The sequence below is a fragment of the Hyperolius riggenbachi genome, chromosome 4 (assembly GCF_040937935.1).
Source record: "Hyperolius riggenbachi isolate aHypRig1 chromosome 4, aHypRig1.pri, whole genome shotgun sequence".
NCBI classification, from domain to species: Eukaryota; Metazoa; Chordata; class Amphibia; order Anura; family Hyperoliidae; genus Hyperolius; species Hyperolius riggenbachi.
The window spans coordinates 25,317,539-25,339,903 of record NC_090649.1 but is presented as its reverse complement, the minus strand read 5'-3'; the positions used below and the strand labels follow the sequence as shown (position 1 = coordinate 25,339,903).

General features: G+C 46.2%; 1 protein-coding gene across 7 annotated transcripts in view; it reads left to right on the top strand.

The window, feature by feature from the left end:
• Nucleotides 1-22,101, top strand: part of MAPRE3 (microtubule associated protein RP/EB family member 3) — a 148,898-nt gene extending 126,797 nt beyond the window's left edge. For all 7 annotated transcript variants that reach the window (XM_068279877.1, XM_068279874.1, XM_068279875.1 and 4 more), the window contains 4 exons: nt 1,578-1,782; nt 6,099-6,247; nt 10,039-10,191; nt 17,409-22,101. In XM_068279877.1, coding sequence (XP_068135978.1) covers nt 1,578-1,782; nt 6,099-6,247; nt 10,039-10,191; nt 17,409-17,477 — 576 coding nt within the window. In that variant the 3' untranslated portion in view covers nt 17,478-22,101. The remainder of the gene's footprint in view (nt 1-1,577; nt 1,783-6,098; nt 6,248-10,038; nt 10,192-17,408) is intronic.
• The last annotated feature ends 264 nt before the right edge of the window (nt 22,102-22,365 follow it).

The window sequence follows — 22,365 nt, the reverse complement described above, 5'->3', positions numbered from 1 at the left end:
AGTGTGGCAGGGGTGTGTATGTGTGTACATTGGGTGTGCGCGTCTTGTGTGTGGCAGTGGTGTGTACAGGGGGTGTGCGCGTCTTGTGTGTGTGGCAGGAGTGTGTACGTATGTACAGGGGGTGTGCATCTTGTGGGTGTGGCAGGGGAGTGTATGTGTGTACATTGGGTGTGCGCGTCTTGTGTGTGTGTGTGGCAGGGGTATGTACAGGGGGTGTGCGCGTCTTGTGTGTGTGGCAGGGGGGTGTATGTATGTGCAGGGTGTGTGCATCTTGTGGGTGTGGCAGGGGTGTGTATGTGTGTACATTGGGTGTGCGCATCTTGTGTGTGTGTGTGTGGCAGGGGTATGTACAGGGGAAGCAGGAAATTTGGGCGCATGAGGCAGGTGGACAAAAAGGGCGCCGCCATTCACTCCCATAATAAATATCGTTTAATCGGCGCACAACAGGAAAAAAGGGCGCTGGAGAAAAATAACGTTTTAAAAGCGGCGCCCGGAGACTTTTAATGTTTTATAACTGTTTCTCATGATTACACATTATTTAATGATTTATAATTTTTTAAACATTATTTTTAAACGAAAAACAGTACAATATTTTTTTAAAACATTACTTTTAAACGAAAAACCGTACAATTTTTTTTTTTTTACATTTTTAAACGAAAAACCGCACCATATTTTTTTAAAACGTTATTAATGCTTATCACAGGGGGGTCTTAGGTTTAGGCACCACCAGGGGGGTCTTAGGTTTAGGCACCAACAGGGGGGTCTTAGGTTTAGGCACCAACAGGGGGGTCTTAGGGTTAGGCACCACCAGGGGGGTCTTAGGTTTAGGCACCAACAGGGGGGTCTTAGGGTTAGGCACCACCAGGGGGGTCTTAGGTTTAGGCACCAACAGGGGGGTCTAGGGGTTAGGGATAGGTACAGGGAGGGTTCTGTGTGAGAGTAGGGTTAGGTATAGCTTTAGGAAAATTCGTATTAATGTTTTATAAAACGTTATTATAAATTTCAATTTTTAAACAGGGAAGATTAACGTTTTTAGAATTGCCGATTTTATACACATTATTTAATGATTTATAACTTTATAAAACATTATTTTTAAACGAAATATAACACAAATTTTTTTTAAACGTTATTCATGATTATCTTTTAAAACCCTGCGCCCTTTTTTCCCGGCGCCCTTTTTTAACGTACGCGGCACATGTACAGGTGGTGTGCGCGTCTTGTGTGTGTGGCAGGGGGGGGGGGGGTGTACGTATGTGCAGGGTGTGTGCATCTTGTGGGTGTGGCAGGGGTGTGTACGTATGTACAGGGAGTGTGAGTGTCTGTGGCCCCCTATAACGGAACAGGTAAAAATTGCGCAGTGCAAGCGTCGTTAAAAATGGTGCCGCCGTAGGCTTCAATAGTAAAAGCAGCGATTTGCCCTAATGAACAGTAATTATGGTGCCCGATAAATAGCAGCCGCCATAATCACACCCCTCTGACATCATCTTCCACCGTTCCCCAGTGACCAGGAAGTGGCTCACTGGATATTAACAGCCTTATTTGTAAGTAAATTATATATAATAATAATTTCTCTGCAGATTATTCCAGTAGAGAAACTGGTGAAAGGAAAGTTTCAAGACAACTTTGAATTTGTTCAGTGGTTCAAGAAATTCTTTGATGCAAACTACGATGGCAAGGAGTACGACCCCATGCTGGCCAGGCAAGGGCAAGACATGGCGCCACCACCCAACCCTGGAGACCAAGTCTTCAATAAGCCACCCAAGAAACCCATTGGCACAGCAGGTAGACTAATATGTGTTGCCTTTATGCATAATGTCCTACCATATTATTATTATGTATTTATATAGCACTGACATCTTCTGCAGCACATTACAGAGTACATAGTCATGTCACTGACTGTCCTCAGAGGAGCTCACAATCTAATCCTACCATAGACATAGTCTAATGTCCTACCATATTATTATTATGTATTTATATAGCACTGACATCTTCTGCAGCACATTACAGAGTACATAGTCATGTCACTGACTGTCCTCAGAGGAGCTTACACTCTAATCCTACCATAGTCATAGGCTAATGTCCTACCATATTATTATTATGTATTTATATAGCACTGACATCTTCTGCAGCACTTTACAAAGTACATAGTCATGTCACTGACTGTCCTCAGAGGAGCTCACACTCTAATCCTACCATAGTCATAGTGTAATGTCCTACCATATTATTATTATGTATTTATATAGCACTGACATCTTCTGCAGCACATTACAGAGTACATAGTCATGTCAATGACTGTCCTCACAGGAGCTCACAATCTAATCCTACCACAGTCATAGTCTAATGTCCTACCATATTATTATTATGTATTTATATAGCACTGACATCTTCTGCAGCACATTACAGAGTACATAGTCATGTCACTGACTGTCCTCAGAGGAGCTTACACTCTAATCCTACCATAGTCATAGGCTAATGTCCTACCATATTATTATTATGTATTTATATAGCACTGACATCTTCTGCAGCACTTTACAAAGTACATAGTCATGTCACTGACTGTCCTCAGAGGAGCTCACACTCTAATCCTACCATAGTCATAGTGTAATGTCCTACCATATTATTATTATGTATTTATATAGCACTGACATCTTCTGCAGCACATTACAGAGTACATAGTCATGTCACTGACTGTCCTCACAGGAGCTCACAATCTAATCCTACCACAGTCATAGTCTAATGTCCTACCATATTATTATTATGTATTTATATAGCACTGACATCTTCTGCAGCACATTACAGAGTACATAGTCATGTCACTGACTGTCCTCAGAGGAGCTCACACTCTAATCCTACCATAGTCATAGTCTAATGTCCTACCATATTATTATTATGTATTTATATAGTACTGACATCTCCTGCAGCACTGTACAGAGTACATAGTCATGTCACTGACTTGCTGGTGGTAGGGGACTCTATTCTCAGGCGGGCAGACTGGGTAATCTGTTGCAGGGACTGCACATGCTGTACAGTAGCTTGTCTCCGGGGAGCTCGGGTTTGGCATGTGGTGGATCACATTGACAGATTGATGGGTGGGGCTGGAGATGACGCAGCTGTCACGGCACATATCGGTACAACCGGGGGTGTCGCAAGAACGATGGGACGGAGAGAAGACATGGAAGACTCTATGGTGTCCAGAGCCGTCCCTCTGCTTAGGTAAGTATCTAAGCTGAGTTTCCTCACTCAGTGTATTGTTAACAATATTATATATGGTTCTAGTAGGAGAAGCTACATGATGAAGTTGTAGAACCATTTCCATGCCATATGATACTGACATCTTGTGATCTGCTGCCATCTAGTGGCTGACAGTAGTCTTCTTCAAGCATCATGTTGTGAAGGTGAAGAAAGCATACAGCAGTTCTATTGTCTTTGCTGGGGCCCATGATGTTTTTACCATCCTGGCGTTATGATTGCTGTGCAATTTTTTTTACAAGCTTTTAGACCTTTTGGTTCCCCAAAAATACACATAATCTGGCAGCTGTTTCACAAAATACACTTAATCTGGCAGCAGCAGTTCCCGAAAAAATAGTTAATCTGGCAGCAGTTCCCCCAAAATGGGTTCCCCCAATTTAGGTAACCAGGTCAAAAGGTATCCCCATTGGAAGTTACCAGGTCTATAGGTTTTCCCAGTGCAGGTATCCAGGTCTATAGGTGTCCCCAGTATAAATAGCCAGGTCTATAGGTGTCCCCAGTACAGATAGCCAGGTCTATAGATGTCCCCAGTTAAGATAGCCAGGTCTATAGGTGTCCCCAGAATAGGTAGCCAGGTCTATGGGTGTCCCCAGTATAGGTAGCCAGGTCTCCAGGTGTCTCCAGAATAGGTAGCCAGGCCTACAGGTGTCCCCAGTACAGATAGCCAGGTCTATAGGTGTCTCCTGTATAGATAGCCGGGTCTTTAGGTGTCCCCAGTATATGTAGCCAGGTGTATAGGTGTTCCCAGTATAGCCAGGTCTATAGGTGTCCACAGTATATATAGCCAGGTGGATAGGTGTCCCCAATATATGTAGCCAGGTCTATAGGTGTCCTCAGTATATGTATCCAGCTGTATAGGTGTTCCCAGTATATGTAGCCAGGTCTATAGGTGTCCCCAGTATATGTAGCCAGGTGGATAGGTATCTCCAATATATGTAGCCAGGTCTATAGGTGTCCTCAGTATATGTATCCAGCTGTATAGGTGTTCCCAGTATATGCAGCCAGGTGTATAGGTGTCCCCAGTATAGCCAGGTCTATAGATGCCCTCAGTATATGTAGCTAGGTCTATAAGTGCCCCCAGTATATGTAGCTAGGTCTATAAGTGCCCCCAGTATATGTAGCTAGGTCGATAAGTGCCCCCAGTATATGTAGCTAGGTCTATAAGTGCCCCCAGTATATGTAGCTAGGTCTATAGGTGTCCCCAGGAGGGGAGGCAGCCAGTGAAAGAGGGCGATGGGCAGTGGCGGAGAAGGGGGGGAAGTCTCCCCCCCTTCCCTCACCTTGGGGTCCCCCTTCCTGGCTCTCTCCTCCGGAATGTGTAAGTGTCGCACAGTGGCTGACAGCGGGCGGGGACTTACCGCTGTTACAGCCACTAGAGGAGGCACTGATCTGTGTGCCGCTAGTCTGGTCTACTTAAGACCAGACTAGCTGCACACAGATCAGTGCCTCCTCTAGTGGCTGTAACAGCGGTAAGTCTCCGCCCGCAGCCAGCTGCTGTACGACACTTACACATTCCGGAGGGGAGAGCCAGGAAGGGGGACCCCAAGGTGAGGGAAGGGGTGGAGACTTACCCCCCTTCTCCGCTGATATGCCCATCGCCCTCTTTCACTGGCTGCCTCCCCTCCTGCTCAGAGTTCTCTGGCGGGCTCCCCCCCCCCCCTGACCACGGGCCCTTGGCCCGTGCCCGAGTGCCCCAATGGTCAGTCCGCCCCTGGGATGAACAGTTGTTCTTTATTCACATAACGTGCCAAATGTCCATTCTATCAAACAATGAACGTTTCGGGGCCACAGCGGGTCTCCTTTGCCAAGGTATTCAACAGAATGGTTACCAATACCTTGCCAAGGGGACCTGCATTGGCCACAAAACGTTGGAGGACTCCCCCAGCTTCACGGCAGCAACGTTCAGCATTGGCTGAAACTAAATGCAGACAAAACTGAAGTCCTTCTGATTGGAGGGCAGAGCATGATAACAAAACAACTTAACTTGCAGTCTTCACCACTGGGAATAGGAGGCACGGATCTACGCAGCTCTGATTATGTGCTTAGCCTGGGAGTTCTAATTGATGGGGATTTAAACTTCAGAACTCAAATCTCTGCGGTGGTGAAATCATCCTATTTTCACCTGAAGAACATTGCAAAAATCAAGCACCTCATACCCCCAGAAGATCTGCCAACCTTAGTCCACGCCTTCATCACATCCCGACTGGACTACTGCAATGCTCTCTACACTGGCCTTCCAAAAAGGGACTTGTACCGACTACAGCTGATACAGAATACTGCTGCCAGACTGCTAACCAACCAACCCCGTCACTGCCACATAACGCCAGTCCTGCACTCCCTTCACTGGCTACCTATAGAATGGAGGGTCCTATTCAAGATCGGCCTACTGACATTTAAATCCCTGAATAATCTAGGCCCTGGATACTTGAAAGATATGTTACAGCTGCGTAGCAATCCCCGCATTCTCAGATCCACAGGTTCTAATAATCTAGTCATACCCAGAGTCCACTTGGAAACTTTTGGTCCCAGAGCCTTCTGTCATGCTGCCCCTATGTTTTGGAACTCCTTACCTCAACAGATCAGGACAGCCCCATCCCTGGATGTGTTTAAATCTAGACTGAAAACCCACCCGTTCAGTTTGGCATTTGCAGAAATATAACTTTTGTTGTGTGAATACTTCATCCTACTAATTACTGAATCTGAGAGAGCCTAAGTGCTTTGAGTCCTATGGGAGAAAAGCGCTATAGAAATGTTATTGTATTGTATTGTATTGTATTGTGCGTAGGTCATGTGATTGGGGCTATTGATCGTCTGTTCTGTAACAAGGTCTCTCTCCATTTGTCCCACAGTTCCCCAGAGAACGTCCCCTACAGGCCCCAAGATGATGCAACCCCCGGCACGGGTGCAGACCACCACCCACCCCATACGAAAAAACCCACCCATCACCCGAAACGGGGGCAGCGAGCTGGACTCACAGATAATGGAACTCAACCAGCAGGTGAGGAAGGGAGCAATATTACAGTACTGAAGCCAAGATCCACCTCCTCACACAGGAGAAGATCCAACAGTGGCGGGATGTAGAGGACTAAAAACGGGACGGGAAAAAAGAATTATCTAACCGTATAGCTTCACTACAGGCTGCTTACGTGGAATGAGGGCATTTAAAGGACGCCTCAAGTGAGAGGAATGTGGAGGCTGCCATATTTATTTCCATTTAAAGAGAACCCGAGGCGGGCTTCTAACAATGCAATCCACATACAGAGGCTGGGTCTGCCTATACAGCCCAGCCTCTGTTGCTATTTCAATCCCCCCTAACTTCCCCCTGCACTCTGTAATCAGCCATAAATAACAGCCGCGCTGCTGACACACAGCGTGTCAGAGCGGGCTGTGTTTACATCTGTCCTGTCAGTCTGCCGCTCCCCCCGCCTCCTGCAGAACTCCGGTCCCTGCCCGCGTTCCTTCCCTCGCCGCTGATTGGAGGGAAGGGACGCGGGCGGGGACCAGAGCTCTGCAGGAGGCGGGGGGAGCGGCAGACTGACAGGACAGATGTAAACACAGCCCGCACAGCGCGGCTGTGATTAATGGCTGATTACAGAGAGCAGGGGGAAGTTAGGGGGGATTGAAATAGCAACAGAGGCTGGGCTGTATAGGCAGACCCAGGCTCTGTATGTGGATTGCATTGTGAGAACCCTGCCTCGGGTTCTCTTTAAACAATACCAGTTGCCTGGCAGCCCTGCTGATCCTCTGCCTGTAATAATTTTAGCCATAGCCCCTGAACAAGCATGCAGCAGATCAGGTGTTTCTGACTGAAGTCTGATTGGATTAGCTGCATGCTTGTTTCAGGTGTGTGATTCAGACACTTCTGCAGCCAAAGAGATCAGCAGGACTGCCAGGCAACTGGTATAGTTTAAAAGGAAATAAATATGGCAGCCTCCACATCCCTCTCCCTATAAATGTGCTATTTGTCTCTTGCCTGCAGATAGGATGTTTCTATGCGTCCTGTTATTCTGCCTGCAGTGTGCGCGCTTCTCTGGGTCCCATGCGTGTGCATTGACTAATACACAGCAGAAATGCCGCGGATGAAGAGTTTGACCGTCTGGTTAGATTCAGCACTTGGGGTGGAGACTGAAGTATGGTACCCACCATGCAATTTCCTGTCAGATCGACAGGCTGAATTTATCATTTCCAACCAGCCCAATCAGCTCCTGATCGATAATGGGATCAATTTTCTGGTCACTAGTTCCCAAAACTGATCCGGTTATCGATCGGGGAGCTGATCGGACCAGTCAGATCTGACAGAAAATTGCATGGGGTGAACCAGCCTTTAGTAACATCTGTGGTTAGATGTTGATAAGGAAGATTTAGAGATAGAGTTAGGGAAAGTTTGATCTATCGGTTAAAGAGAACCCGAGGCGGTTCGTGGGGGGCGGATGGGACACAGAGAAGGCATGTTCTCTGCCTCATGACATGCCTCTGTGTCCCCACACGGCCGCTCTCTGCCGCCCCCTCCCCCACCCACCACTGCAACGCTATAGGCCCCTGAAATTAGCAACAATATTTGTAGCTATTTTGGAGGTAAACAAAGGGGAAAGGGATTCCCTTCTTAAAATGCCCACCAGGGGCATTCCAGCAGGGTTTCTAGTGCTGCCATTGGGCAGTTCTCTCTCCCTGGCCGCGCCCACTGTCTATCCCTGCCTCCCTACACGCTGGATGAGAGAATCAATCTCTCCTTGCAATGTCATGACCCAGAGGTCACGAAAGTGTAAGTGGGCCAGCGTGGCCCACAGGAGCGGCGGGGAGCGGCGTTTTTTGCGGCTACCTGATCTGCTCAGCCCCTCGGATCAAGTGCCCCCCTCCCGGATCAAGTAGCCTACTTTTTTTTTTTTTTTTAATCTTTGAGCCCACCTCAGGCTCTCTTTAAAGAGACACTTAAGCCAGAAAAAAAAATGAGTTTTACTCACCTGGGGCTTCTACCAGCCCCCTGCAGCAGTCCTGTGCCCTCGCAGCCTCTCACTAATCCTCTGGTCCCCGCTGCCAGCTAGTTCTGCTTCTACCAGCCCCCTGCAGCAGTCCTGTGCCCTCGCAGCCACTCACTAATCCTCTGGTCCCCCGCTGCCAGCTAGTTCTGCTTCTACCAGCCCCCTGCAGCAGTCCTGTGCCCTCGCAGCCACTCACTAATCCTCTGGTCCCCCGCTGCCAGCTAGTTCTGCTTCTACCAGCCCCCTGCAGCAGTCCTGTGCCCTCGCAGCCACTCACTAATCCTCTGGTCCCCCGCTGCCAGCTAGTTTCATTTTTGCAGACAGGCCCATCAGGACTGGCCACACGTAGCTTTCTCCGCATTCCCGACTGTAATTAGCGCTATTGCGGGCCGCAACGCATACAAAAATATGCGTTGCCACATTACGAAAGCATAGATATGCAGCAACACGTATTTTTGTATGCGTTGTGGCCCGCAATACCGCTAATTACAGTCGGGAATGCGGAAAAAGCTACGCGTGGCCAGTCCTGACAGGCCTGTCTGCAAAAACAAAACTAGCTGGCAGCGGGGGAGCAGAAGATTAGTGAGTGGCTGCGAGGGCACAGGACTGCTGCAGGGGGCTGGTAGAAGCCCCAGGTGAGTAAAACTCATTTTTTTTCTGACTTAAGGTTCACTTTAAGGTTTGGCGGAGAGGGCATCAGGAAGGGGGTAACATTAAGTGAGGACGCCAGGGTTAGGCATCAGGGAAGTGATTTTTTCCTAAAGGGGAGTGGTTAGGGGTAGCCAGGTGACAGGGAGAAATTAAACAACTGGTCACATTCACATAGCCACCCCCCATTTGTGATGCTCATTATTCTAAGGCTCATTACCTGGGATACCTGATGAAGCATGGTTGGTCCACAAAACACATTGTTTGTGGTGCTTTTATCCTATTTCCTGGCTGTTTTATTAGGCCCGGTTCACATTAGCGGTTGTTTGCCAAACGGACCGGATGACCTGACCGGATCCGGACCGGATCCGGATCGGAACCGTACGGTTCTGATCCGGATCCCATCCGGATCCGGTCAGGTTGCATCAGGTGGTAATCAGGATGCGATCCGGATCCGTTTGGCAAAGTTAACGTAAAAAAAAAAAAAAATGCTGGGGTCTGGGAGGTCAGCAGAAGGGGGACCTGTGGAATCAGGCCCTCTGCTGTTTAGCACTCACCTCCACCTCCGACATGCTGCCAACATCCTGCCAACACCTCCAGCTCGTGCTGCTCCACTCCAAAATGCTTGCCCAGGTGTCCCCAGCCAATATCGCCGCAAAAATCCGCATAGGAAGTGGGGTAGAACATCCGGATTTCTCAGCCAGTGTGTTGTGCGGCCTCCGGTTCCCATTTGTTTGTATTGGCCGGATGGTGCAGTCCGGCTCCGCCCCGGATACGGCTGCCGGAGGGGCCGGATGAAAAAATAGCGCATGTTGGAACGGAGGCCGGAGGCCGGATCCGGCCCGGATCCGGTCCGGCTCCGGTTCTGCAGAACGGACCCATGTGAACGGACGCATAGGCTTTAATTGCTATGCCGTGCGTCCGTTCCGTCCGTTCTGCAGGCGGTGCGGCTCCAGCACGGCGATTCCGGAGGGCCACCGCAAGTGTGAACCGGGCCTTAGACTGCTGGTGTAGCACTGAGCGCCTCTCACTCGCGCTCCATCTAGTGTCCAAACTGCTGAACTACACCAGTCTGAGAGCTGAGCACTCAGAGACACAATAGGATAGATTGTCCTGTCCTTTTTACCATAGCTAACATTCTCCTGCTCTCTTTTATTTTTAGTTAATGGAACTCAAACTGACTGTGGACGGTCTGGAGAAAGAGCGAGATTTCTACTTCAGCAAGCTGCGAGACATTGAGCTGATATGCCAGGAGCATGAGAGCGAGAGCAACGGCGTCCTGTCCAAAATCATCGATATCCTGTATGCCACAGAGGTGGGTGCTCCATCCTCATCACCGACACGAGAGGGGGACTTACCAGGTCAAACATCCGGTCTGTGCAGATCCAGCAGCAGTGTAAATGTTATGGCCAGATCCTGAAGTTGGGCATTTTGGGAGGTGGCCGGTCCAGAACGCGAAGTGGGTGATTGATGTGGCCAATAGGCAAAGAACTTGCTGCTTTTGGACTTTGGCTGGCCAGAACGAGTTCTGACCAGCAAGCCCTGAAGAAAGGGAAAAACAGCATAGTTTAACGGGAGTGGTATCTGTAACTCCCAGGCTCCTCAGCCTGCCCCATTTTGCCCCAGAATCCTCTCCTTGCTGCACCTCTGTCCATCCTCCGTATCCTCTCACCCTGACGGGAGGGAAAGAAGCAGGGCAGCCCTCCCATCAGCACGCCTGTGTGTGGCCTCTTTGGCTTTGTCATAAATTCGTTATTCGCTGCCATATGAAAACATTTGAGTACGGTAGTGGATACTGGCAACACAGGAGCTGCATGTCCGATGATGTCAGTTACTTAGAAGTTCTGGGAGTATTGGCCGTAGCAGCCAGCTACTTCGCAAATTGGCCGGCAAGATCTCGAAGTGGCCAGACTTTGGGTTCTGGCCGTAACATATATGTCAAGAGAGTGCTGTTCTGTGTCATTGTGCATTCATCATAACTGCATAATTGGGCTTCCTCTTCCCAGTGAACAGACATTTCCCTGGTGCCTCCATGGCAACATACTAATGGTTAATTTTGGAACTCTCACTAGCATTAAAGAGAACCTGAACTGAGAGGGACATGGAAGCTAAGATATTTGTTTTATTTAAAAAAAAATTACCAGTTACCTGGCTTTCCTGCTGATCCTCTGCCTCCTATGCATTTAGCCATAGACTCTGAACAAGCATGCAGCAGATGTTTCTGACTTAAGTCCGACTAGATTAGCATGCTTGTTTATGGTGTGTGATTCAGACACTACTGCAGCCAAAGAGATTAGCAGGACAGCCAGGCAACTGGTATTGTTTACCAGAAAATAAGTATGGCAGCCTCCATGGCCCTCTCACTTTATGTTCCCTTTAAAGGATACCGGAAGTGACGTGACATGATGAGATAGACGTGTATGTATAGTGCCTAGCACACCAATAACTATGCTGTGTCCCTTTTTTTCTTTCTCTGCCTGAAAGAGTTAAATATCAGGTATGTAGGTGGCTGACTCAGTCCTGACTCAGACAGGAAGTGACTACAGTGTGACCCTCCCTGATAAGAAATTCCAACTATAAAACACTTTCCTAGCAGAAAATGGCTTCTGAGAGCAAGAAAGAGATAAAAACGGGAATTTCTTATCAGTGAGGGTCACATTGTAGTCACTTCCTGTCTGAGTCAGGACTGAGTCAGCCATTTGCCTACCTGATATTTAACTCTTTCAGGCAGAGAAGGAAAAAAAGGAACACACATAGTTATTTGTGTGCTAGGCACTGTACATACCCATGTCTATCTCATCATGTCACATGTCAGTTCGGGTATCCTTTAAGGCTGGGTGCACACATAGCAGAAACGCTAGCGTTGTGGAAAATGCTGCATTTTTGCCGCTAATGGAAGTGTATGGGCCGCAGGAAAAAACGCATATAAAAACGCATATGCATTTTCTATGCATTTTCAAACCTGCGTTTTTAAAAAAAACAGTTTTTTTTTATGCAGATGAATAGCGTTTTCATGCGTTTTCCATGCGTTTTTTCCCAAAAAGATTTTTTTTGCAGTATTTTCTCTTCATGTTGGCATTTATGCATTTGCATAAATGGAAATATGAAAACGCATGGAAAACGCATACAAAACGCATATGCGTTTTGTATATGCGAACCGCAAACGCATTAAAATGCACGCAAACGCATGAAAAATGCAAACGCACCAAAAACGCAGTAAAACGCACACAACATTAACATAAAACTTGACATAAAACGTAATCTTTTCACGCTATGTCATGTGACCCCAGCCTGAAGGAACGCTGATGACTCATTGCAAATTGCACTAAATCAATCATTTTTACCTGGGTTATCCTGGCCTCAGCGGCAGAAACGCTTCTTATATCTACATATAGCAGGATATTAAAGGGAACCCAAGGTGAGAAACACACAGAGACTGACACATTTATTTTCTTTTAAACAATGCACATTGCCTGGCTGACCTGCTTGTAATACTTTTAGCCATAGCCCCTGAAGAAGCATGCAGCAGATCAGGTGTTTCTAAAAAAAAAAAAATCTGACAAGATTAGCTGCATGCTTGTTTCAGATGTGTCATTAAGACACTGCTGCAGCCAAATAGATCAGCAGGACAGCCAGTCAATTGGTATTGTTTAAAAGGAAATAAATATGGCAGCCTCCATATGTCTTTCACCAGGCGTCCCTCTGAATATGTAGCCACGCCCCCTTAGTGATGTTCTGCCATGGCAATGATGCAACTTGCCCTTCTTCCCCAGAGCACTTTGGGAGATCAACTGATTTCTCTGCTCAGTGTTGGGGGTGGGGATGAAGTCAGCAGTTATACATCTTGCCTGTCACAATCTCACCTCACCCTGGTTCCAGTGGCGAGTCAGGCATTGCAGACAGATGAGCGTCTCACGGCGTGTGAGCGGCATCTCTCCCACAGGCTCAGATCTCCGCAGTTGTTGCCTGGCAACAGGGATGATCGGCGTTCGCTCCCCGGTACCATGCACAAACCAGGAAGGGACTGACTATCCTGGGTCAGGCACTGCAGGCGAGTCTGGTGTTCATTGGCCGGCTACTGCACTGAGGCCTTTTGATTGGAGGCCTGGAGGATTTAAGGCTGCTAGCTCTTAGCCTGTGATAGCGTACAGATGCTAGAGCTACCGTATGTGCTGGGCATTCCTTGCTGAGCTTTCTAGTTGCTTGTCTGAACCTTTGTCTGTATTGACCATTCTGTTTTCGGCTTCCTAAACCGACTTGCCTGCCTGACCACTCTCTCGTCTCATCCCTGTGTCCATCTGATCTTATGTGTAGGACCTTTAGCTAGCTGACTCTGAGATTGCTTACGATTGTGATTGTGATTGACAGCCATCTGATATCTGTGTATGACTTGGAACTGTTTAACTACGGTTACTGCCTGTATCATTGCTTTGTGGGAACTGGTGGTGCCACCGCCTTACGCTATACCTTGTGCATTAAGGCCTGGGTGTAATCAAAGTCAGCCTAAAAACAGCAACACAATGCTTAAAGGGAACCAAAGACGAAGCACCCTCATGTATTTTACCATATATATCAGTGGGAACATTAGAGAAAACACCTACCCTGCTCTCTGTTTCATTCTTCACTGCTCAGCCTGCTTGTTAGCAGCCCTGATAAAATCCCCCACTGAGCATTCAATCTGGCTTTGCTCAGTAATCATTATAGCTGAGTTATTATAGCAGAGCCAGAAGGGGCCAGGCTTGGGCTTGAAAAGACATCAGAGAAGACAGACTCAGCTATAATGATTCCTGAGCAAAGCCAGACTGAATGCTCAGTCGGGGATTTTATCAAGGCTGATAACAAGCAGGCTGAGCAGTGAAGAATGAAACAGATAGCAGGGTAGGTGTTTTCTTTAATGTTCCCACTGATATATATATATATATGGTGAAATACATGAGGGTGCTTCGTCTCTAGTTCACTTTAAAGTGGCTTTGAACCCACATTTATTATAGCAACAAAATCATTCTTCAGTTACATCTGTGTTAGCATATGTTCTGTTTCCAGCTTTCCATAAGGTGGCGCTGGTTGCTCACAAGTTTTAGTGTTTGTTTGTTCTCACCATATCTCTTATCATTGCAACAGAATATAACAGGCTTCTTTGGTGGCCAAAGCTGTAAATTGGGGGGGTTGTTTTTGTTAAAGATAAAAATACATTTTTACACCTAAACATTACTGATTTTCGTGTAAGTCATTAAATTTTGCTCTCATAGGAAATTAAGTAAACAAATTAAGTTCTACTTTAAAGGGCACCTGACATGAAAGGGATATGGAGGTTTCCAGGCAACTGGTATTGTTTAACAGGAAATAAATAAGACAGCCTCCATATCTTTCTCTCTTTAGGTGTCCTTCAAAGTTTCCTTTAATCACTTATGCCTATGTGGATGAGTATTCTCGTCCAGATAAGCGCAGCTAAAGGCAAACTGGATGAGTATCCTTGTCCATTTTGCAAGCATCAGTTTGGTACCTTTGGTATATAAGGGATTACAACTGATGGGATACAACAACAACAAAAAAACACATAAAAAATACACCTTTATTTCCAAATAATATATTGTTGCCATACATTGTATTAGGAACATAATTTAAATGTGATAGCTGGGACTAGCAGGCAAATAAAATGGTTGTGTAATGAACGGTGTCGGCACGCAGAGAGAATCTGATTATTGGTGATCTGCAGTATCACCAAGATGGCAGATATATACCCGATTATTGATGATCTGCAGTATCACCGACAATCAGATATTGCTAACATCTGGACACCTATAGATATGTGAGTGTTTGGTGTAACAGTAACACTTTGAGTGAGAACCACCAGAGGAACTGGAGGTAGGAAGATGAAGGGAATTCACCCCGGACTGTGGGTGAATCCCTATAGGCCAAGGCTCCCTAGGAAAGGGGCCTGGGCTAGGTTGCAGGAAGCCCTGCTGCTAAATGAACCAACTTGCCCTACTGGATGAGAGATCCTGGCTCTCTACACCCTAGTGGCGGGCTAAAGTAATAAAGAAACACAGTGCTAGTCTTGGGTGTGATGAAAGTAGTTACAGCACCCTAGAACTAGCATACATGACATAACATAGAGACAGTTTCCTAAGCTTGGGTGTGAGGTCCGTAGTCACAACACCCTGGAAGTAGTCTAAAGCATAACATAGCATTGAGACAGTGTCCTAAGCTTGGGTGTGAGGTCCGTAGTCACAACACCCTGGAACTAGTCTATAGCATAACATAGCATTGAGACAGTTTCCTAAGCTTGGGTGTGAGGTCCGTAGTCACAACACCTTGGAACTAGTCTATAGCTGTGAGGCTTGGTGGTGTATTCTCCACAGTCAGCATGCAACGCATGAGCTGACGTGGAGGAGGTACACACACTAGCACAAGGAAACAGGCTATCCCTAGTATAGTGGAGGGGAGGACTGACTCCAAAAGGAGATTGTGGCGCACAGAGCCGGTGCAGATCCGACAGCCACAAACAATACTTTTGCGATAACGTCTCAGCGCAAGGTAGCGCTGAACGCATAAACCAGAACTGAGGAGATCAGGACAGGTAGACAGAATGAACGCTTGCTAGCTAGCCGCTACTTAGTGACAGCAAGCGTCCACAACAAGACAGACTGGAATGAGGCAGCCAATGCGTTGCAGCGATGGTGTGCCTCACAAAGACAGGACAGGATAGTCAGGAAATAGCAGGATCGAGATAGATGAACGTAACACAGATAAATATACAATAAGTATGTTTTCCTAGCGTATTACAATTACAGCTATCAATGAAACTATTTGTAACGTCTGACTAACATATGTATATATCGGCAATGAACCGATATATGACATAAGCAGGAACTCTGACTAGGACAGGAGTAATACAGGGAACAGGACTCAGAAGGATTCGCTATCTCTTCGCAGAGATGAACGCAATCCACAAATGGTAACAGAACAGGATTCAGAAGGATTCGTTATCTCTTTGCAGAGATGAACGCAATCCACAAATGGTAACAGAACAGGATTCAGAAGGATTCGTTATCTCTTCGCAGAGATGAACGCAATCCACAAACAGAACCAGGAGCAGGGTAACTACCTCAGCACGGGTGATCACGGTACGCGCAACCTACCAAATCGTGCTGGAAAGCAGACTAACTGCACACAGGATATAAACAGTTCGTGTACGTATACATCAGCGACACTGATGTATCAACGTAACACGAATACAAGGAAAATAATAAACGTGCTGGTATGCATATATATTGGCAATGAACCAATATATGATGCAAAGACCAGCAAAGTATCTTTTAGAACAAGAAACACGATTGGGGGCTGAAGCGACAGCAAGACTAGCTTACACTGAAACTATGATAGCTCAAGGAAACCCTGCAGGAAGCAGATCTTTATACTGAGGTCATCCAATGGGAGCAGACATGCAGATTCCCACACAGGTGAATGATAATCAGTCACAAGCTGACAGCAGGGAAAGGCAGACAAAGCTATGCAGCTTGCATGGAAAGAGATCAGAACTACCTGAGCTGCAGCACTACTACTTCCAGCAATACCTGCTGCAGCAGCGATCATGACAATAGCATAACATAGCATTGAGACAGTTTCCTAAGCTTGGGTGTGAGGTCCGTAGTCACAACACCCTGGAACTAGTCTATAGCATAACATAGCATGACAAGCGAGAGAAATCTAGCTCAGTGTGAATTCCCAGGTCCTCCCGGTTTTAACACACTGTAGGATCTGACTGAGGTCTGTGTGCTAACACATTAAGCATTTGCAACGGCAGACAACGTGAGACTGAGGGACGAGTGATTATATAGTGCTGCGCTGATCAGCGCCGCCCAGTCCCTTCCAGCCAATCCGCATACATCCTAGGATCAGCTGACCAAGGGAGTCAGCTAATCCGTCTCTGCTTCCCATAAAGCTTTTGCCTTTCCGCACGCGCGCGTGTATTCCTCAGCCTATGTGCACAAGAAGGCTGTACCACATCAGACACATGTCGCCGCGCGTAACCTGCCGGACTAGACGCGCAAACAGCCGCCACGTCGTCAGAGCACGCGGTGGCTATTCCGCTATCCTTTACAGGTTGGGTTTTATTTATAGTAGCATTGCTTATTTTAAAACTATAGAGGGTGGAATTGAGAAACATTTTTGTTTGTTTTTTGTGTATTTGCTTAAAAAATGCATAGAAAATAAAGTACTGAAAACAAGTATCGCTCACAAAAAATGTAATTTGTGGCAAACCCCCCAAGATATAGATTTTTTTACATGTGATGAGTAGTAATAAAGATATTGGCGAATGAATGGGAGGAGCGCTGACGGGGGAAAATTGCTTACGTCCTGAAGGTGAAAGCACCTGCGGGCTGAAGTAATTAAAGTGAACCAGAGGCACTCTGAAAATGAAAATTATTTAGGTAGGCTCACTAGAAAATATCATAATGGGTCTGGTTCCCCTCGGCCTGGCCAGTTACCTTGTACCACTTGTAATTCACTCCATCTGTTTCCCTGCAGGAAGGATTCGCTCCCCCGGAAGATGAGGAAAACGAAGAGCTTCAGCCAGAGGATCAGGATGAATACTAACCATAATCCTTTGCTCTTCCACCTCCTGGTCACCGGTGCCCTGCTGCATCATCCAGCGATGTTCCTTGTTGCCCGTCACGCATCAGCCATTTTGCAGTATGAACATCTTAGGTTGGGATCAGCACATCAGCTCCTACTCTGTCATCCGTCACCGTGATCTTCTGGGCATCTCCCCTCCCTCGTCCTCCGTGCGGGCCACAGACCCACAAAGCGTGAACTTTGCAGTGGCGGTGTGGAAGTGACGTCTCCTAGGGCATGGACTTTTTTGCTTTTGCTGAACATTGCGCTTCATTAATTTATTGGGAGATCATTATCGGACCCCACAGCGGGGGACTTATAGCTGATGCCATTCGTCTTTGTTCCCTTGTACTTCCCTTTTTAACTCGAGCTCTGGTTGGATGGCCCTTATGGGCTTTTGCTTGTTGTGTTTTTATACTTCTAGACCTGTCTTCCTGTTATATGATCATTTCATCTCCTTTTATTTTATTTCCATCCCTTGTTTTTATTGTGAAATAGTGTATTTACAATGGGCTGCACGACTGGGATGCTTTTACTAACACGACTTTATTATAACGGGCTTAAAGTCTATAAACACCCAAGATGACTAAGCAAATGGTTTGGGCTTTGGATGCAGTGGGGAAATCGTTAAAATGTTTTTCCTGCTGTTTTTGTTGTTTGTGTCCCTGTTTGGCAATATTCCACTCCTTTCCTGGGGGTGACTTCCAGAGCTAGCTGCTGGCGTACACATGTATGGCTTATCCTGCTGCTGCACAAGTCCCGGCGGCGTAAATTTCTATTCCCCCTCTAGGTCCACGTGGATAGTGGGGAATGATATAATTCGGCTTACAGCTATTGCTGGCGGCCGAGTTATAGTGTTTTAAAATGTAAATTCTGCTCTGTCCTCTGACGGCACTGAAGTTACTCAGTGTGCACCCAAATCTCCTGCTCGAGCTGCTGTGGGTTAATCTCTTATAGGGAAAAGAACAGAAACAACCCCCTGACTTTCTAATTCTCCATAAAAGTTTGTCTCTAAGCTGCCTCGGCCTGGGATAGTCAGATTTTCTGGAAGTTGGAAGACCTCTCCGGGATGGCTGCTCAAACAATAATAAAGGCAAGATAGGGTTAGAATCTTCCACCACTCTAAACGGAGCTACAATGGCTTTGTTTGTAAATCCAGCATGTGTGAAATTTAAAAGCCTCTTTTTCCTTTACGTTTGAAAAGCGCCCACCAGCTGTGTACGTAGGATAAAGGCACTTGGTAAATTGGGTGCCGGGTGAGGCCACTAGCAGAACATTGACAATACTGACGATATTCTACTAAGACTTTTACCTATACTTATTCTACCCAAAGCCAATTCCGAATCTAGCCCCTACTGTAAACTCTACGCTAATACAACCCATCCCTTCTTGCAGTAATTCAGACTTTTGTATTCCAAAAAGCAAAGCGAAGAAATCCGGGCACCAGCTTGCATTCAAACAGTCACCTTTTTATTGCTCCTCCAACCTTCCACATACATACAGTACAAGAAAAGAAAAGCCTGGGCTGGAGGAGCAATAACAAGGTGACTGAATGTGAGCTGGTGCCCAGTTTTCTTTGCTCTGCTTTTTGGAATACAATTGAACCTCTACAGGCTGGCGGCACAGCACCTAGCACCCAAGCTCCTCCACTGTCAGTCAGACACTGATGCCAGTGTCTACGTTTCTTCATACTGCACACAATTCAAACTGTGGCTTTTGCCGGCAGGGTCTGCCCAAATAACACACTGGGTGCCGCTATAGCCACGATTAACACTGCGGTCTGTGGCAGTGCCCATATTACAAGGCGCAGCGCTCAAATTACCTTATTCGTCACCAGCTTGCTTGCCTGCCTTCTTAATATTGAACTTCCCACTCTTTCTTCTGCTTTTATCCAGAATAACAACATAAGTTGGGTCACTCACCATAGTCTTTTCAGCTGAACATACCTTAAAGTAAAGTACACCTGTGACTTTAAATGAAAAAACAAAAAAATCAGAAACGTACTTCGGGAGGGGGAAGCCTCTAGATCCTAATTAGGCTTCTGTGTCCTCCTCAGCATCCCCGATTTAGTTCTGACTTACCCCCCCCCCCCCCAAAAAAAAGATAAACAAAAACAACTCCGGAGGCCGGCATGGAGGCACAGTTGTGGTTTACTGATCGGGCTTCAGTGGAAATAACTCTGCCCAGTCGAGTCTGCTCTACTGCGCACACGGCTCATGTCTGCGCAGTAGAGCAGACCTGGTTGGGCTCTTCTGTTTCTGCCAGAGCCCATCAGGAAGCTGCTACTGGATCTTCGGGGGGTCCCAGTGCTAGATCCACTCTAGTGAGGTGGGGGGATGCATGGACTTTATCCAGATCTTCTATGATTCAGAGGCACTTTAAGTTCTTGGAGTAGCTCAGCTGGTTATGTTGTGGGTTTCAGACCTCACACAGCTGTTTCCTTTTCATCTTGGGCAACAATAAGCTCTTCCGTGTTGAGTGGATATCCAAAAACAGTTATTTTCTAGTTGCATGGAGATCCTTTAGATCAGCGTGCTGTGAAATTTCATTGCTCAAAACTTTCTGCAAGCTCGTGAAATCCACTATAAATGCGCTATTTCTGTTCTTTCATGCTCTTCTCGTTAGTCTACATCCCAGATTGTCTTGTGCTGTCCACTGTTTTATCTCCTCTTCGGAGGTTCCACAGGTTCTGTTGTATTATATTCAGTTGCTGCTTCTTGGCTGGTAACAGCTGTGGCAGTGGGGTGGTCCACTTTAGGAGTTCAGATATGTATATTTTTAATAGAGTTTTTCATGCACTTTTTTTCCCCAACATATTTTCTCAACACAAATGAAATGAACTGTGAAGATGAGGTTAGGGGTTGCCCATTTTGATGCGATATGTATATCTGTTCTTTCGCTTTCTGATAGCTGGATAATGGATGACTGACAAAGAAGGTTATTTATTTTCATGTATTTTATAGGGGTTCTGGTGGTTTCTCCTGAGCTAAATGTGAATTTGTCAAAAAACAGCAAAAATCTTCAACAAACCTCAAATGAAATATGTGAAACTTTTTGGCAGTTTTGGGCAGTGAAGACCTGCTCGGTTCTTCTGCATTTTGGCATAAGTGTCTTGAAACTACCCCAACAATAAAAGAAAAGTGCTCACATTTTGTGGCAGTTTAAAGGGGCTGCCCGAGTGGACAGGTCTCACATGGATTGGTGGGCTCGGAACAGCCGTTATACGTATGTGTCCCTCTTAGTCGCCGGGGAACAGGTTCTGGCAGTCCAGCAGCAGGCAGACATGTCCTTTGCATGCCGAGGTTGGTTGTCCCGAATAGCGCTCCCACTGCACTCGCGTTCATGGATATGCAAGGCTTGCGTATGTGCATGCAGACACACAGTGACAATTGACTAGGTCTTAATCTATTGTTTATTAAATGGGAACACGTTTCGCAGGGATTCTCTCCTCTTCATCAGAAAATGGAAATACACAGAATTTGCCAACCAGATTCCTCGGGCAACATTGCTGTGCTGAGGCTGTACAGATGCGTAGTTAACCTGTAGGCCCACTATATGTCCTATTGCAATGTGGGTGGGGGGCCAAGGACTGACAGCTGCTATATACATTATCGGCCGAGGTGGACGTTATCAACCGCCTCAGCCAGCTATGAATTAGCGTGTGTAGGGCCTTAAGGCTGTAGGGTAGGGAAACAGGCCAAGACTGCACCTCCAGCAGTAGATACTTCCATCTCTGTAGTATTTTAATTATTTTAATAATAACATCAACATACTACCAGGGAAGCTGTGATAATCTCTTTTTTGCTCCTAGCAGGACATCGTGAACAGAGAGGAACACCAAGCCCACTAGGCTGCTTATAGCAACGTCTATGGGCTACAAAGGTAATCTATTAGGCTAGGACTAATTTAACCATTCAATGTTTAATAAAAATATGAGTCCAGCAATCATATAGTGAAATGTCTCATAGTAGAGGACCACAAGTTTAGACTTTCATTGGGTATCCTTTACTTATCCAAGCAGAAAAAGCCTCAGACCACAGTGGAGGAATAATATCTCCAATGTAGTTTTTGATAATATCTTGATCTTTTAGGAGTACATGGTCTACACTGGCTCGTTTTGTCTACTGCCACACAACCAAAACCATCAGTTGGAAGGTGAAATTGGATCACATTGACCATGCAGGAAGTGACGGAGTTTGTTATCCACTCAGAGATGACCAATTTAACGTTCATAAACGAACTGAAGGGATATATTAGTTTTAAGCATGCAATAATAGCATTGTATACTGTTAGGCACCTTTTCTCATGGGTTCTTTAAAACAAACCAGTAATTAAAAAAAATAGATTTTAGGATGTAGCAGGAAGCCTCTGGATAATCTTCTACTGAGATATGTATCTAACTTTTACTTTTTCTTTAAAGATTCCACCTCATCTTCAGATGTCCAATTTCTCTGTGTCAGAAAAGAGATGGGAAAAGGCTTATTTATTTTTTTGATTTTATTTGTTGTAAATTAGCCATTTGTGTTGCCAGTGTGGATTGCGACTAAGGATGGTTCTGATGGAAAGAAATAAAACTGGATGTGCTTGAAGAGCTTCCAGGCTCAGACTGACGTGCCAGATGTCCTTTATTTCCTGGAAGACCACACTGGATTTATTATTGTAATACATGGTTTACATTTGCCGATTTCAGTACATGAAAAAACAAAAAAAAATCCAAAATGTTTTGCCGTAGGGCTTTGCGTTGTTCCTACATTACTACGTTGGCTTCATTTGGGAGACTTGTGCTAACAATGAGATTTCAATCTCCATGGAGTAGACTTAGACCCCTACCTTCCTTACAGGAGCCATTCAGTGATGGCTGTTAGTGATG